Consider the following 17,089-nt stretch of genomic DNA (forward strand, 5'->3'; position numbering starts at 1 on the left):
AGCACCAGCAGCAGTTCAAGTGGATCTACATCAAGCAGTGCTTCACGATCCAGGTTAGATTATCAAAACATCCAAATTCTGATAATGTAAATATTCTCCATTCAGACATACGAGGGCTGTTCGATATGTAATGTGTATTGTACCACAGCATGATAATGCTTTGCACAATTTCGTGGATGATGATACTCTTTTATAGCTCTCTTCAATACCTTTCCAACGGTATAAACACGAGCCTTCAGCTCCACATAGTTTTAAACTTGCAGTCATTTCAATAGAGCCGGTCAATGAATATTGAAGAAATTAGAGCTTGTATAAGAGTTCGCACAAAAGTCGGGTTATTCGGTAATGCAGATTTTTACTGAATTGGGGAAGTTTATGGGTCTGATAAGGTATCTTATGAGACAATTCGTAGGTGGAGAAAGAAATTTCTGACTGGCACAGAGTCCGTCAAAAATCATGCCACCACTGAATGGGTCTGACACATCAATTACCTTTTCTGCTGTAAACTGCTGGTTCATTTTGGTCGTTATGGATGTGGCGCGAATGCATCAAAGGCAGATTGTCCAGGTCCGATTCGATTTCATCCTTGATAAGATTATGATACAAGAACAATTACACTGATAAGCATTGCTCAGTAAAAAATTTGTTGTTTATGCATGAATTGTTACAAACAGGTAGAATTTTTCATACGAGGGTACTTAAGGTAGTGCCACCCTCATGTGACTTATCAATAATAATGATTGAAGGTGGAAAAAACTAGTTTTAATTTCTATTAAGTATAGTTTAAGTTAATTAATGGCCAAAGAAAATATATATGTTGCCACTTTTTTTTAAGATATCAGACATACAAAAACAGAAGCATAGGTCAACATAAGAAAATCACACATTTTTGTAAAACAGAATTATAATAGAAATAAATAAAAACTTCATTGATTATCTATAGAAAATATAAACTTTTTCGCTATCAATATTTACCAGATTTTTTATTTTATACAGTGAATAAAATTTCTCTAGAAGATATATTTCTATCATGCGCGAAGTTTTAATCAATAAGGTTTTTGCAAAAACCTATGATATTGCATGAGGATCGATCTACCTTAAATTTTGATTAGTATTTGGGTGATGATGACTAAATTACAGGGGTTTGTTTTGATAGTGGCCGTGTCTTAATAATTAGCTATCAGTCTTGCAGATTTAAACACATTTTTTACTTTCCGTTGTGAATGGAAAAAATTAATATAAATACTATGAAAAAGCATCGACTAATCGGTTATGAAATTTGTAACCCAATTACAAAATTTCCGACTTATTAATCAATTGACTGGTTGATTGTTGCCATTCCTACCTACTTTTAGCTACTATTCAGGTGACCAATAAGGCCTATAGGCCTCTTGTTTTATTGTGCTTACAGATATTCATTTGATATTTGGTACATTACTTTCCCATAACAAGTTACAGATGTTTTGGTCTGTTGATTTTTCAGTAAGTTATTGCCCTTGAACTTAAAAAAAAAATAGCTGGGGAGACATTTTTTTCTAACAAAAATAAATTATATTTGGTACATTGCTTTAGTGAATTCCAATCATTATAGATGAAAACTTGTGAATTTTTTCAGCAGTCGTAGTTCCAGTCGATGTAGTGCTACTCGATCGCGTGCTTTGCCATCTTCAACAATGGTTAAGAGCTACCGTACAGAATCGCAAGAGTCGAACAACAGTGACAAGACTGGAGCAATTGATATTGATGATAAGCGTCCTAGAGGAATTTGTATCAATCATTTGCCACTCAGATCTACAGGTAATGTATATACCTTTCAGCTAGCTGCAGAACTGTAGCTCTCTGAAAAAATATTGTGATGGAACAGAGAGCTACAGATCCACCCCTTATAAAAGCCTTCGATTTACGGCGCACAAAAAGCTGCACACGGTTGAGGCCTGATATTGTTATATTCTTGTGTTGCTGTCTCATAACTTTAATATAAAAAAATTCTTAACATATTTTCCTAATATACTTGTGTCCAAACATACCTTCAAATATTCATTAAAGCCCCATACGACTCAAAAACTTACAGCTTCAAATAATTTCGTTCGTTGACGTAGTCATGTTAGGTAGCCAGTCAATTTGAACCCTTTTGCTAATGGTGTCTTATTCATAAAATTTATTATGCATTGATATTCGCTCTTCATTTATTATCAACACTTATGATTAATAGAAATTGAAAAAATATAGTTGTTCTTAAGGTAAAATAAGCTCTTGATAAATGAAAATGCTACAGAAGTCGATAATGGTACTTAATCGTGTGGCAGGTAATAAGACCAAACCAAACTAATGAAAGCTGCATTGCCTTGAGTTTAGCTATTTGAATGATTATTATTTAAAGAAGCTGGGATGATATATTATTTAAAATATTTAGCTAAAATATTTGTTGGGATATTAGTTTACATCTAGATGATATTGTACAAGTATGGAAATGAACCGGGATTCGAATTGACTGGCTACCAAACATGATGAAATCATCAAAAGTTGTGAGTTTTCGTGTCGTATGGGGCTTTAAGGAATATTTGAAGGTATGTTTGGACGCAGGTATTTTAGGAAAATACGTTAGGAATTTTTATACCCCCTGAACGAAGTTCTGGGGGTATATAGGAATCACTGTCTGTCCGTCCGTCTGTCTGTCTGTGCAGATTCGTGTCCGGGCCATAACTTCTTAGTTCTTTGACTTAGGCATACCATATTTGACACACAGGTAGATCACCATGAGACGATGTGTCGAGTACCTTCATGACCTCTATATGACCTTGACCCTTGACCTCAAGGTCAAAATTAAAGTGTTTTTTTTTTTACAATGGATTCGTGTCCGGGCCATAACTTCTTTGTTCTTTGACATAGGCATACCAAATTTGACACATGAGTGTATCACAATACACTCAGGAAAGAGGTAATTTATACCTATTAACAAAACCCTTTGGGAGATTGGGGTAAGCGGGGGGTATTCTTAGTGAGCATTGCTCACAGTACATCTTGTTTGATATTAAATTTATGAGGCAACAACACCAGAATACAACAATATCAGCCCTCAACCATGTGCAGCTGTTTGTTCACCGTAAATCAAAGGTTTTTATAAGGGGTGAATCTGTAGCTCTCTGTTTGGTCACAATATTTTTACAGAGAGCTACAGTTCTGCAGCTACCTTTCAGCCAGCATGAGTTTCCTATGAAACACTTTACTACTTTACTTTCCAATGAAGAACTTTTATGATATGCTGTCAAGTTGTACACTCCAATCAAATTGCATAGGTCTTGTAAATTTTATTGTGCTTATCAGAATTTGTTTTAGTAACATCCTACATAAATTCTGTTCTCCTTCCTGCGTGATTTCAAATCCAAAAATTCTAGATTTATTGTACTATATACAATGTTTGAAAGGGGCTTTGCATTGTAGGAGATAGGATATATATTTTTCTTGTCGGAACAGGAGGAGCCTATTATTTTCCTAAAAGTTATAGTGGATCTAAGAGGGGTGGAGGATGTGAAATAGTTTGTGAACACTTTTCCTCCTATATGGCTTATTGGATAGGCTTGAAACTTTGCACAATGCTTCATTGCCATTTGTAGGTGTGCAATATTTTTTCCTTGTTTAGCTCACCTGCAAGTGAGCTTTTCTGATTAGTTTTTGTCTGTTCGAATTCACATAGCAACCCTACTGAGGTTACAGGTGAGTTATGTGGTGTTGATGGGTTTTGTCTTTATGAGGTTTACTCCACAAATGACATATATTACTGTGAGTATCTTTGGATGTTGGAGTGAAAAAAGTAAGTCACCTCTTTAAGCCAGTATCGGAATATAGATAGCAGCCAATGAAAAATATGGTGGTATATTGATTTTTTGGGCCACATTTAGATTGCAGAGAGATATTAACAACTATTAAAAGACTTATTCAACTTTATCATAGGAATTTGCCAGTCATGTTCTTGTCAGTGTGAATCTCTGGACACAAATTGAATTTACTATAAAAATTTTGCTAAGCTGTATTTTTCAGTGAAAAGTGTGAAGCAAAGCTTCTCTTTTCATTTGAAATTCAAAATTGACAGTCAGTGAGCGTGATTTAGTTTGTTATTGTTTACACCGGATGTTACCTGTACAACTCGGGCATGGTGACGTACAGAGTGTAGCTATATTTGACTTGCATAATATCAGCCCCCAAAATATAAATCCAAAATAAAATTTTTGTTTTCAATTTGTATTGATTATGAAATCCTCACGTTGTACATTACATAATGCTGAATGTTCAAAATCCTTACACATAAAATAACAAGGGTCAATGACTGCTAACTATGAAATAACAGTATTGTATCATTTCAAAGTTATTGGTATCATTTCATCCTTAATAGTATCTAACCCTAATCATATTAGTCATATTGGTATGGAGGCATCCCCATGTTGTGTGAATTAAAGTTTGGTTATTCCGTGACCCTTTGGGCTGGGGCTACAATATGGGGCCAAAATTTTTCATGGAATAAAGATTAAGAAAAAAAAATCATTGAAAAATCACAACAGCTAAATAGCTAAGGTGACTCAAGTGAGCGATGTGACCCATAGACCTTTTGTTACAAGGAGAGGATGGAAATGCAGTTATCTATTTTACAGTGCTTTCTACATGTATTTGTTATTTGTTTTTCATCACAGGTGAAATGTAAACTTTTAACATTGATACCAGGAATACTAGGGATTAAGTACATGCATTGATTGATAATCAAGCTTATTATAACGATCATGTAGTTAGATTAGCTGAATATTGAATTTTAAGTGCAGAAAAGTTAAATTCTATTCCATCTGGCTCATAGAAAAGCATGTACACTCTCCAATTCTGTAATTCACTGAATATGTAGGTAATAAAAATATGCTTTACTGTATTTTTATTGAGAATTTTGTGCTCACGAGGTAGAATTTCTAAGAAAATGATGAAACTTATTGTTATTAAGCTTAAAATAAACTTGTTTATATTCATTGTTTTAATGTTGTGAGTGTATTTTGATCAAATTTGATTTATTGTACATGCATTTTGTGCCTTACAGATACAAGTTTAAGAGATGGATTGTTTCATGAATACAAGAAATATGGAAAAGTCAATGCAGTACTAGTAGCTGGAGCTGGAGAAGAAAGATATGCTGTTGTCAGTTTCAGAAAGTAAGATATTTCTGAATGTCTGTAGGCTTTAGCACTATTATCAGGTAGTGGAGTTTCAAAATCAATATTTTATGTAAGCCTTGCTATAAGGTAAGATATATTGCTCTTTATCTCAACAAGGGTTATTGTGTATTTCAAAAGAATTTATTGGTGTTTGTATAGAAATTAAGTGTATTCATATATGTTAAGAAATATCTTATGGGAACTTCATTAATGTTACATCAGTTTAGCCTGCAGATATGATTATACGAGGAAATGGCTAGTATTGACAGTTTCTAGATGGATGGAGTAATCAGATAAGTGTGACTGTGGCCATATTTGTAGTCTTTTTCGTTATAGACCTGAGGATGCAGTTAAGGCACTGACAGCGTCGCAGGATAAAGTCTTCTTTGGATCTAAAATAAAAGTCGCACAGCATGAAGGGATAGGTAAGTAGGGATCAAACTGAACTGGACTTGTTTTATGGCATTTAGAGCTTTAATTTTTACAGGCTTGTGTCAAAGATCTTTGACTTTCATAGGATCTTTTCCAACAGGTCATCTTCATAGTTTGATAGATAGCTTGGAATTTTATGTGGATGTCCTTACCAGGTCATATTATGGTTTGACCTTTCTTATCATCCATATGTTAGCTCTTTCGCTCACCTGAGCTGAAAGCTCAAGTGAGCTTTTCTGGCTTGGATTTCTCTAGGAAAAAAATCTCAAACTCAGGTTTGAGTTTTCTTTTATTTGAGCAGTCAAAATTTGAGCAATATTTCAGACTTAAGTCCAAGTTTTAACGTAAGTTTCTTTTGAGAAATCCAGGCCTGGTGTTTCCAAGCTGAATGGAATAAATCATGCCCCTGCAACTATAGTTGGGACATTGTCTGAAACTTTAACCTTGCTCATAGATTTTGAATTGTGAGTAATAGGGCTCTCATATTTCATTTGCCCATTCCTTGTGACAAGACCTTATTTTGGTAACAAAGTTTTTTAACCCTGTGACATTGACCTTGGAGTTCTACCAAATTTCAAGAAAACAACCTATTCAATATATCCTAAACTATTTAGGGTAAGGCTTTCATAATTTGCATATAAATACCAGTAAGGTCTTACATTTCATACATGATTTTCATATGCCCTTTGAAGACGGGACGTATTATGGTATGGCATCATCCGTCTGTCTGTCCGGAACTTGTAGGAAAATGAACTTTGTACGTTTCATCACCATGATGAGAGGAAGAATACAGATCAAACTATTTGGACTAGGACCATCAAACTTGGTACACATACTCTTCATGCCAATTGGAGGGCACCTATTGTTCTTCAAGGTCAAAAGTCAAGGTCTTAGTATCACTTAGTAGGAAAACCTTGTAGGTAGGATACAGACCAAACCACTGGGGCTAGGACCATCAAATTTGGTACACATACACCTTGTGCCAAGCAGAGGATGCCTATTGATTTCTAAGGTCAAAGGTCAAGGTTGTAGTATCAGTTAATAGTAAAACCTTGTAGGCAGAATACAGACCAAACTATTGGGCTTGGACCGTCAACACATGGTGCACATTCGTTGCCTCAGGTGTTGAAGAGACTACAACATTAGAGTATCTTGTGAACTTTCAAAAGTATGATAATGTAAGTACAATCCTTGTAGAGATACATAAATTGTATTCACATTTATAGCAATTTTATTTTGTTTCACAGAAGTAGACGACAATGAGTTCCGTCCACCAGAAGCTGAACTGGATGAGCACCATCCAAAAGCTACTCGCACATTATTTGTGGGCAACTTGGAGAAAGATATCTCAAACCAAGAACTTCGAGAAAGATTTTTAAAATATGGGGACATACTTGTAAGTATTCCTTGACTTTTAGCTCTCCTGAGCTGAACTGAGCTGAAAGCTCAAGTAAGCTATTCAGCCAGACGGCTGTAAACTTTTTGCATTCGAACCATGTTGATTCCTGTACTTGTTTATTTGTCCATGTGTTCAATGCTATGATTTTTGTCCTTGTACACATTATCCATATGAATTGAAAAAAAAATCTGATTTCTAGATATGGAATAAGTTCTTGAGCCTTGGAAAGTAATCTTCAGAATTTTGAATGTACTGCAATGTTTAAACCTCTTTAATTTTTTAGGCAAGCTACAAATATTTCATCCAAAATATATAACTGCAACAAATGTCAAAGGCATGGACACATTTGAATACGAAAGTCAATAAGGTTCGAATTGAATTGTTATACTAAAATTGTTCATGATACATGAACAGAAATGAACCATTGGTCACATGATTTTTATAAACTAGTAGTCTCACTCTGAAGCAGTGATATTCTTTTCAGAATTTTTCATCTGCATTTTTTGAAGGTATTGATTATAACCTTTGTAATGTAACTAGGCTTAAGCATGTTGAGGGTATACTATCTAGCAAGAGGAGGGAATGAACTTCTTAGGATAAGCAATTTCAGCCCAATCTCTCCTCTTCATTATTTTCATGTATTAAATAAGCACAATTTGCTGACATTTTACAAATGATTTTAATGCAATTTAAGTGCCTAAAAACAAGGAAATGCCTCCTGTGGCCTTCTCATCTTCAATTTTTTTTTCTAATTTCACCTGCTACCATAACCCTGATGTATATGATATTGCACTTGAGGCCTTTGTGGCCCTTCCAGCCTTTGATTTTTTTTAATGTGACCTAAGTATTACGACCCATGATCCTTTCGTTAATTCAACAAAAGAACCTTGATGTTTTGGGGGGGGTTGGTTGGCTTTTTTTATTATACATGTATCTGTATTTCTGTGGACAAAGAAATTCAAGCCTTGCACTTAGTAAGAAGCCTCAGTGGTTTCCAAGGCTACAATATTGATTTTGTTTTGATGCCCAATTCTTTATTACATATTATGTAAGAGATTTTGTTGTGAAAGTGGGATTCACGGTATGGTTGATGTACAATGGAGAAGAGAAGTAGTTTTTTCTTTTTCAATAGCAATATTTCAGATTCTAGAGATGTTTCATTTTTTTTATATTACTTTATAAATCCTTAGTATTTAAAAGTAATAATATATTTATCAATTGCATGAAATTATTTGATCTTGACAATTTTTTCAATTATTTTAAACTTTGAATAAAAGTTGAAGTACTTGTCATGTAGTGTTCTTCAGAAGTGAAATAATTTGGTTGATTTTTTTTAGATGTATAGTTTAATCAATTGTTTGTCCAATTGACACCAGTTGGTAGTAAGCCTTAAAAACTAAGGCCGCCCCCCCCCCCCCCCCCCAAAGCTTTATTATTGAGGGTTTTCTCTGGTTGTTCTTCATTATGTAATATTATCAGCGATTGACATTGACAGTTGTCAGACTACCCAGACAAGTAAATTTTGCTCTGGTACAAGTATTATGACATTCTTGCCCAAAAGGGCAAGTATAAAGACGATATCGTAATTTTTTTTAATTTTTATTAACATATGGTGATATTCTAAATATTATTAGTGATATAGTCAAACAAAAGCAAAATATCAATGGCATTCATGTTTCTGCAGTTTTTATTCAGCTTGTGTCAAGTATCAATCGATCTCGAGGCTATGTGCAATCTTTGATATATCTTGCTTAAAATATTTCCTTTGACTATCAGGGGTCGAAATTAACTTTTTCTACCACAGGCTAATTTTAACCTGTGGGTAAAAAATCCACAGATTAAAATGAAAACCTACAAGCTAAAATAAAAATAATGAAGCAGTGCTCTTTTTTATATTTTTTTAAATCAATGATTTTCCCCATCATTACTGAGCCTAGTGGGTCAACAGGCATCGTTTGGACAAGACACTAAGTTACGTAAGTCATATGGTGCAATGTTTAGGTCTCTTGATTATCGTACCTTTAACAGTCTAATCCACAAATTGTTTACCGAAGGTCTAGATCCAGTCTTCCAATTTCATGACACATCAGGGTTTGTCACTAGTAATTTTTTAAAGTGAATATAGGACTCATGGTTTTATAAGCAGCACGATCATGAGTCCTATGAACTTTTTTGATAATCGTCTACACGGTGAGCAATGCACTCTTGTCATCACTACAACCCGACCTCAATATGACAATATATTTAGATAAGACATTCTCATGATTCTGATAAAAATAACTACCGGAAGACTTGGTAAAACATAGACTCCGATATTTTTTTTTTTTAGATAAATGAATAACAAAATCCTCATACTTGGAATTATTCAATTTAATCACCCCTATAGGTGAACAGGACTCGTGGCACATGTCAATATGCGATGTCCGACCTCTAAAGCATTTGTTTGACTCCGAGTTTCTTAAAATTCATAAAAGAAAACTCCAGATAGAAACGGTTGTTCAAATCGGTCGTTCATGTAAGCGTTTGTATGATTCAGAGTGCAAGTTTAAGAAAAGCGAATAACGCATCACCGTATAAAACGGATACGATACGATCATAGTTTGTAAGTCACCACTCGCTAAGATTTGCGAGTGTCCATTATTTTTACTCGCTATATTGCGAGTATTTCTCGCTAATTTCGAGCCCTGACTATGTAAGGTAGATGCTAACTGGAATTTAGGAAACTGACAACATGAGCATTTTCATTAAAGTTTATCCATAATCTCTTTCAGTTCAAGTAACACAGGTTTATGATTAAACTCAATTCTTAGGGAAATACAAGAATTGATCAAAATAAGATAATATATTATAACCTGCTCACGAAATATAATTTCAGCATTTTATTGAGTTTATTTCAAGAATAATTATTAACCTCTCATGCTTAAATTTTTTTTCCAAACTTTCAGCCATATTTGAAAAATCTTGTTTCATTATTGCTGGCTAAGGCACAGACTAACAAAAGTTCATTTGTGGTGTTGAGTGTTTCCACTTACATTGTAGGACATCGACGTGAAGAGGCAAGGGGCTGTGTCAGCATATGCTTTTGTGCAGTTCACTGATATCCGAAGTGTTGTTAAAGTTCTTAGGGAGATGGAGGGAGAAGTGTGGGGCTCAATGAAACTCAAGGTATGAACTCAATTCATCTGTGTTGTTGTTACATTTCTTTATTATCCCTCTCCCCTTTAATCACATAGGCATACACAGTTCAATTTTTCAATAATAGCATTAACTTAAAGGACACAACGCATGTTTCTAAACTTTTTCATTTTTTCAGCAAAATTAACTCTTTTTATGCCTAAAAGTACTTTAAATGTGTTTTAAATGAAATATTTTGCGTAGTTTACGAGTTTGAAAGCGATGAAATTCAAATCTTGCGATATGCATATTTTCTTTCGCTAGTTTACGCGCCATTTTGTGTGACGTCATATGCGCCCTCGGGTTTGAAAACATCTATTAGCCATTTCATAAACAGATTAGATTTAATCGACAAAAAACCAATTGTCACGTTAACGGCTTGTAAATAATAATACATTAAGATGTTTTGTGCCGTGCTCGGGTGTACTAGTTGTCGGTAGAAAGGATTTAGACTGAGTATTTTTCAATTTTTCGAAGGAAGGTACGAGAAAAAAGACGTGGATAATTTTTTTGTTGGAGCAAGAAACACACCCAGTCACCTTTTCAAACATCGCTTGGACAGAGACCCTGATAAATTGCGAGAAAATGGATATATCGAAGCTATAAGCACTGGCAGACCTTATAGCATACATTCTGTTTTGCTCTTCAAATTCAATACACACTCGGATCAACTGACCTTCACCTTGTAACAACATATATCGATGATACAATGTAACTTCTACCAACTGGTAGATTTACAACAACAAAAAATAAAGATACAAAATAATTGAACTTTTAATTATACAAATAATAGAATATTGTATTTCCTAACTTTAAATTGAATTATAAAATTATTTCTTTATTGCACTCGTAGCATCTTGAGTGCGTCAGTAGGCTATAACGCCGTGCTCCCACTTTGTACTTCCTAAAGACGTGCAGATCACAATTCAAAAATAGTAATAAGATTGCTTTATCAAAATAAAATAATGTGATTACCACTTTAAATTTGAATATTTTTATTGATTTGTGTGTGTGTTGTCTTTTTCTTTCTTTCCGAAATGCACGCGTGACAATAGCTTGGCATAGGGCCTAGTTGTCAACAATTTAACGTATCATAATTTGTCTAATCCAAAAATAAATAATGATTGCACTGTTTATTTTAGAAAAACAGCGCCAATTACAGATGTATAAAGGAATAACATCCCCAAACAGTTTGTAGACAGCGGCCCATATAAACATTATTTACTCACAATTTTGCCGATTTCATACACGCTTTACTCGCTATATTTGGGTATTTACATCGTTATATGTGTGCACTGGTGGCGAACACATATAAAACTCGGACAATTTATCAACATCGATTTAAATGTTGCCCATGGTAAATGAATTAGGCCCCTAAAAGTTGAGTTTTTAATAATATCTCGCAGTACTTTCACAATCCGAAGGGCGCATGTGACGTCACTGTACCACGTGACTACCTACCTAATTAACTTGACTTTTTGAAATCGGGACTTAGATTTAAGTCTGTATTGTGGTTAAATATCGCAAAATTTCGGCGAACGAACTATTAGAATTAATTACTATAAGCATAAAGAAGACAAAATGCATGTAATCTTGTATACTTTGAAAACATGAGATGTGTCCTTTAAAAAAAAATTTGCTGTTAATTTTTCCTAACCAGAGAATCTCATAATACTTGTGTGTATAAAATCCGCATAGAAATTAGAAAATTTACCCCTGAAAAAATCTATCAAACAACCCTTGAAAAGATTCTACACTCGCTATGAAAATTCTGGAACAACCTACCCAATTCTAAACAAAAGCATAAATCCAAATAAATGAAACTGTCATTTTAGCATCTTTACTGATTTTCATCACTTTCAGAATTTTTTTTCAGTTTTTGATTGTGAAGACATTTGCCTTGTTTTATTTTTTAGTAGAATATTTGTTTCTCTTAATGTTTTTCATTCGATGATGAGTAGTATGAGGGTTTGGAAACCTTGATTTTCATCAAGCAATCCAAAACCTTGGTTAGTTGTTGCACTTATTTTCAAGTTTGCAATCTAAGCTTTCCTCATTGCATTAGGTCTGCGTCCGATGTCTTGCATCATCCATTGTGCGTTAACAATGGAGCATTTTTAACTTCTTCTTGATAACTACTATTCTAATTCTTTTCAAATTTGGTATGAAGCATATTAAAAAAAAGGGGGACATAAATTGTAAATTTCAGGACTCCTGTACCCCTGGGGCCTTAGGGGTTGGGCAAAAATTGACAATTTTTCAAAAATCTTCTCTACAACCGCACATCTGTAAGAAAAACTAAATGCAAAGTGATGTAAAGCTAGAGGATTTCTACCAAAATTGTAAATTTCATGATCCCCAGGGTAGAAGTTCTGACTATAGGACGGGGTCAAACTAGAGGTTCTGACTCTAGGATGGGATCAGATTTGATATATAGTATTTATGTGTAAAACATTTAAAAAATAGCTTGCATGTTATTGATACTAAATTGAAACTAAGGGGATATTTAGACATAGCAAGTAGCCTTTTACCAAAATTGTAAATTTGATTATCCCCAGGGTAGGGATTTTGGTATCGGGTTGGGGCCAAAATGGTCAGTGATTAACTGTGTGAACAATTGAACATAGAGTATGGTTTTACACCTGTCAGTCAGTTCCATATATTTGTATGACTAGTAATTTGAAACCTGTTCCTCATCAAACTTCCTAGTTAGATTGGTTATGATTAGGTAACCCCATTGGTATTTAGGTCGTATGTCACTGGACTTTCTGCATACATAGAGCAGTTGTTTTACTGATGTCAAAAGAACCCATGGCCCTATAGCCTATAATTATATATGAGAAAATTAACAAACATTTTATGATATTATTGATGATAAGATTGACTATTTCAACTGATTTTTGTACTGCAGCTTGGCTTTGGGAAGAGCATGCCAACGAACTGTGTGTGGCTTGACAATGTGGATCAGACAGTGCAAGAAAACTTTTTAAGCAGACAGTTTGGTCGTTATGGACAGGTTACTCATGGAATTATAGACAGAATCAAAGGAAAAGCTCTTGTCTATTTTACCAATGCAGAGCAGGCACAGTATGCTCTTCTGGAGATGAGAAACAGAATACTAAATAACAAGAAGATTATGGTGAGATTCAGGACATTAAAAACATTAATCACAAGTTCAAACTTAGACAGCCTTCTCCCAAAAGGATTGATATATGAATTTATGATTGATTAGCAATAATTAAGGAAGAACAGGTTTTCTTTCAATAGATCACAAACAGGGGGGTTGTATGGGAATCACTCAGCACAGAATTGTCCAGTCCATAGCCATACTGTTCCTTCATCATTTTAGTGATATGGGAGGAGGGGGGATATGAATTTGGGTCTTTCTGTCCTTCAAATTTGCTTGTAATAATTTAGATTTAGGATGATGTCTCAATGAGGATGATTAAAAAGATCTTTATTTCCACTCTCCTGGTCCCAAATTTAGGAGTCGGTCTATCACTACCAATCTTGATGCAAATTATCCTTGGATAAACAAGATTCAAATGAAGGACCATGTCCCTTTCTAAGGGGAAATTATGAAAAGGTGCTGATAAACATATCACGATTTTAATGCCATTATCACCTATGTTGCAGCATTTATGTTATTAAAGACATTGCATGCTTTTAGATTGACTTTGCCAGCAGAGACTGTCAGGCAGAATTTTATCAGCAGATGGAGAAAAATGGGCAACTGAAGCCAGGTCTTCATCCTGATGAAAGAAGAGGATGGATGTTCAATAGACAAACTTCGGAAGGACAGTGGGAAGCAAGGTATTTGTAGATCAAACTCTGTTTGACTTTATTTTGTAATCTGGAAACTTCTTGATGCTACATATTCTCTTTTGGAAAGAGCTATGTGTGGTATGGTGTTAATTTGGCGTCCTTAATGACTTTCAATATTTAGCTCTACTGGTCAGAGACTTTTGCATTAGTAAGTTGTTCCATCATCAGATTGTAATGAAATTTTACACGAAGATAGACAACACAGATACACATTTTTGTGTAATCCATGAATAAAGGGGAACAAAAATATTGAATTTCATGGGCCCTGCATACCTGGTGCCTCAGGACTCAAAATTGATGTAATCTTTAAAAATCATTTTTACTCCTGAACATCAAGCAGTCAAACTATTTCATGACCCCTGGTTTAGGTACCAGAATGGTGCTAGATTGGTCACATACATTATATATTGAAAATACAATAGAAAATCTTTACATCACATTTCACTGATCAAATAAGATGAACTCTTTAATCAATTATTTATGATAGTTATACCAATATATCCATCATCTAGTATAAAGTATGATAATGGACAAGTAGGGAACAAAAGCACACAGGTAAGGCCAATTCAACTTAATTAGTAGATAATCATCCAGGGTCACCAAAAACTGGGGCAGGTGGGAGGATTTTATTTTTTAATTTTTATTTTCTGAGAAAAATATTCATGACAAACGAGTTTTTGTCAACAGAAGTGCATCATTTAATGCCAGATGGATATCAATCTATGCTTATTTCACAGACGAATTCCAGGTTAAGCTTTAATTTCAAACACAAAGATACCAAACTTCTTCAAGATGTGAAGAACATTAATCCTTTCCTTTCATTTATGCCCATAAGAATGTGAGAAATTAAGAAAACCATTACATATCTATTTTCTTCACATGGCGTTTCACGTTGCTATACCGGAAATGTAAACAAGAAGTGTAAATACCGGAGTCGGACATGAACATTTTCCGGAAATCACAAGTTTTGCAAAATAAAAAAATTCTGGGCGGGCCGATTTTTTATGGGGCGGGCGGGGATGATAATCTATCAATTAAGTTGAATTGGCCTAACACAAAGATTTTCAAAGACCAAAAATGTGCATACTCAAGTGACTGGTTATTTGAATATTCTGATACTTCTCGGACAATTTTTACCAAATTTGGCATATAGCATATATTGATTAAAGATGTTCAAACCTGAGTAATATAATATTGTCAATTATTTAAAAAATTGTGTTTTTAAATTCTTTTTTGAATAAAAAGTAGAAAATGATAAATAAAGGCCATAGTGTTTGTTATTGAACTACAGTGTTAAATTTTACCTTTTTGCACTTACATGACAAAAAAACTTTCACTTAATTTTGATATTTTATCATATTCAGTGATTCAGATTGGGAGCAGCAAATGCGCGACAAAAATTCACCAGAAAGACTAAAATGGCCTATAGAATTTTCAGTTTTTGGTCAGTATGGCCAATTGTTTTTTTGTGTTTACCAGCCACCGGAGAATAACTGCTATCCGTCTTGGTTCATCATAATACATGTACTCAATCGATCGTTGGTAAAGGAGATTTTGATTGGTTTTTGAAAAACTTCCGTCCAATCAAAATTACTTTGAGGCAAAAAAAATGATAAACTGGTACCCCTGTTGCTCTTGCTTCTCTTGTATGTGTGTAGCACCAATTAGTAGGGAACCAGTTTAGGTAAAAAGTGGTTCCATAGAAGAGAGTCCGGCTTGATGATAGGCAACAAACCCTATTAAACATCGGATCTCCCAGTTGCGGTAGCTCAATGCTTCGTAACCAGGAGGTTGTGAGTTTGAACCCTGCTAGTGCCATGGCCGTGTCAAACCTAAGAGGTAAACATAGGTAGTGATTGCTACTTCACCTAACGCTTGGCTGAATGCCTGAGAATTGCAGGTCTCAAGGACAGGACCTGGAAAACGGAGGTTATGTGTCACGGCAGGCGTTGGCCTGTTAAAGAATCCTCACTGCTATGGCCTTTAGCGCCAAGCATAGGTCAAAATTTATGGTACATCACCAACAACTGGTGACATCTCAATATGAGTGAAAACTTTTCGAGGGGACGTAAAACAAACACTACAGGAAGCGACCGAGAAGAATTCTTAAATAGTTAACACTTAAATACTGACTTTTTATTTCTTAAATCATTTTAATTATAATTTGGTTTTGAATCATTGTTTACAAACATCTGTGACTTGGCCATTTCTAATGCATATTCAGAAGATAAACCAAGTGACAGTCACATATCCAGTTCAGACTTTCAAAAGTAAGATCATCAGTGATCTTATCTGTGTAAAGCTGTGTATTTTGTTACTACAGTACAATGCCATAAGTTTAAGAGAAATAAAAATTATCAAATACCTATGAGAAATTTGTTGTTTTACGCTTTTTCAAACCTAAATTTATACAGTTGTGTCCGAATCAGATACATCACCATTAGTGATTTCTCTCATGGACGTGGTGCTCATTTATAAACGCCTAATGGACTTTACGAGCAGCAAATGTATTTATGGGTTCCCACTATATTTACTTTTTTAAAAATCTTCTCATTGTTTTCTATTACATGCAAATGTTGTCAAGCATGTAATTAAAGGAAAATTAATAACTTTGGAACTAATGATGTACACTTTGAAAAAAAAAAGATGAACATTGAACCATACAGCTCTCAGTCAGAAATGTTTGAAAGTGGAAGTTACAGTGTATGCAGATATGTACTTGATATTTGATATTCTGAATGTTATTTACAGTTATGACAATAGGCCCGCAAACTTCTTCAAATTTACAAGTCCTGGCTTCAGGGGCCGAGGCTCAAGGGCTGGAGGACGGGGTGGAAGTCGAGGATTCAAGGAAGACTTTTCAGAGGAGTACAGGAGAACTAGGTAAATAGTATATGCAAGAATCTCAGCTTTGTATGTCCATCATCTTACTATGACACAGATTTCAGGGGAGACAACAGAAATACTTGTATTCAATACAAGTTCATTTAAAATTGGTACAAATTCAATTTTGAATGCATCTGTATGAAAATAAAATGGGGCAAAATTTTATTGGTATACAGTCTGTCCA

The 17,089-nt window shown here is 34.5% G+C and overlaps 1 protein-coding gene across 3 annotated transcripts in view; it reads left to right on the top strand.

Moving 5' to 3' along the window:
- LOC125649803 (uncharacterized) overlaps positions 1-17,089 on the top strand; it is a 71,144-nt gene that overhangs the window by 30,501 nt on the left and 23,554 nt on the right. For 2 of the 3 annotated variants that reach the window (XM_056153989.1, XM_056153994.1), the window contains 9 exons: positions 1-53; positions 1,616-1,797; positions 5,075-5,186; positions 5,526-5,614; positions 6,869-7,017; positions 10,060-10,185; positions 13,106-13,333; positions 13,865-14,007; positions 16,771-16,902. The exon at positions 1-53 is cut by the window's left edge and continues 163 nt beyond it. In XM_056153989.1, the coding sequence (XP_056009964.1) occupies positions 1-53; positions 1,616-1,797; positions 5,075-5,186; positions 5,526-5,614; positions 6,869-7,017; positions 10,060-10,185; positions 13,106-13,333; positions 13,865-14,007; positions 16,771-16,902 (1,214 nt within the window). The remainder of the gene's footprint in view (positions 54-1,615; positions 1,798-5,074; positions 5,187-5,525; positions 5,615-6,868; positions 7,018-10,059; positions 10,186-13,105; positions 13,334-13,864; positions 14,008-16,770; positions 16,903-17,089) is intronic. The other variant, XM_056153991.1, reaches the window with a different exon arrangement.

This window comes from Ostrea edulis, chromosome 1, assembly GCF_947568905.1.
Source record: "Ostrea edulis chromosome 1, xbOstEdul1.1, whole genome shotgun sequence".
Taxonomy (NCBI): domain Eukaryota; kingdom Metazoa; phylum Mollusca; class Bivalvia; order Ostreida; family Ostreidae; genus Ostrea; species Ostrea edulis.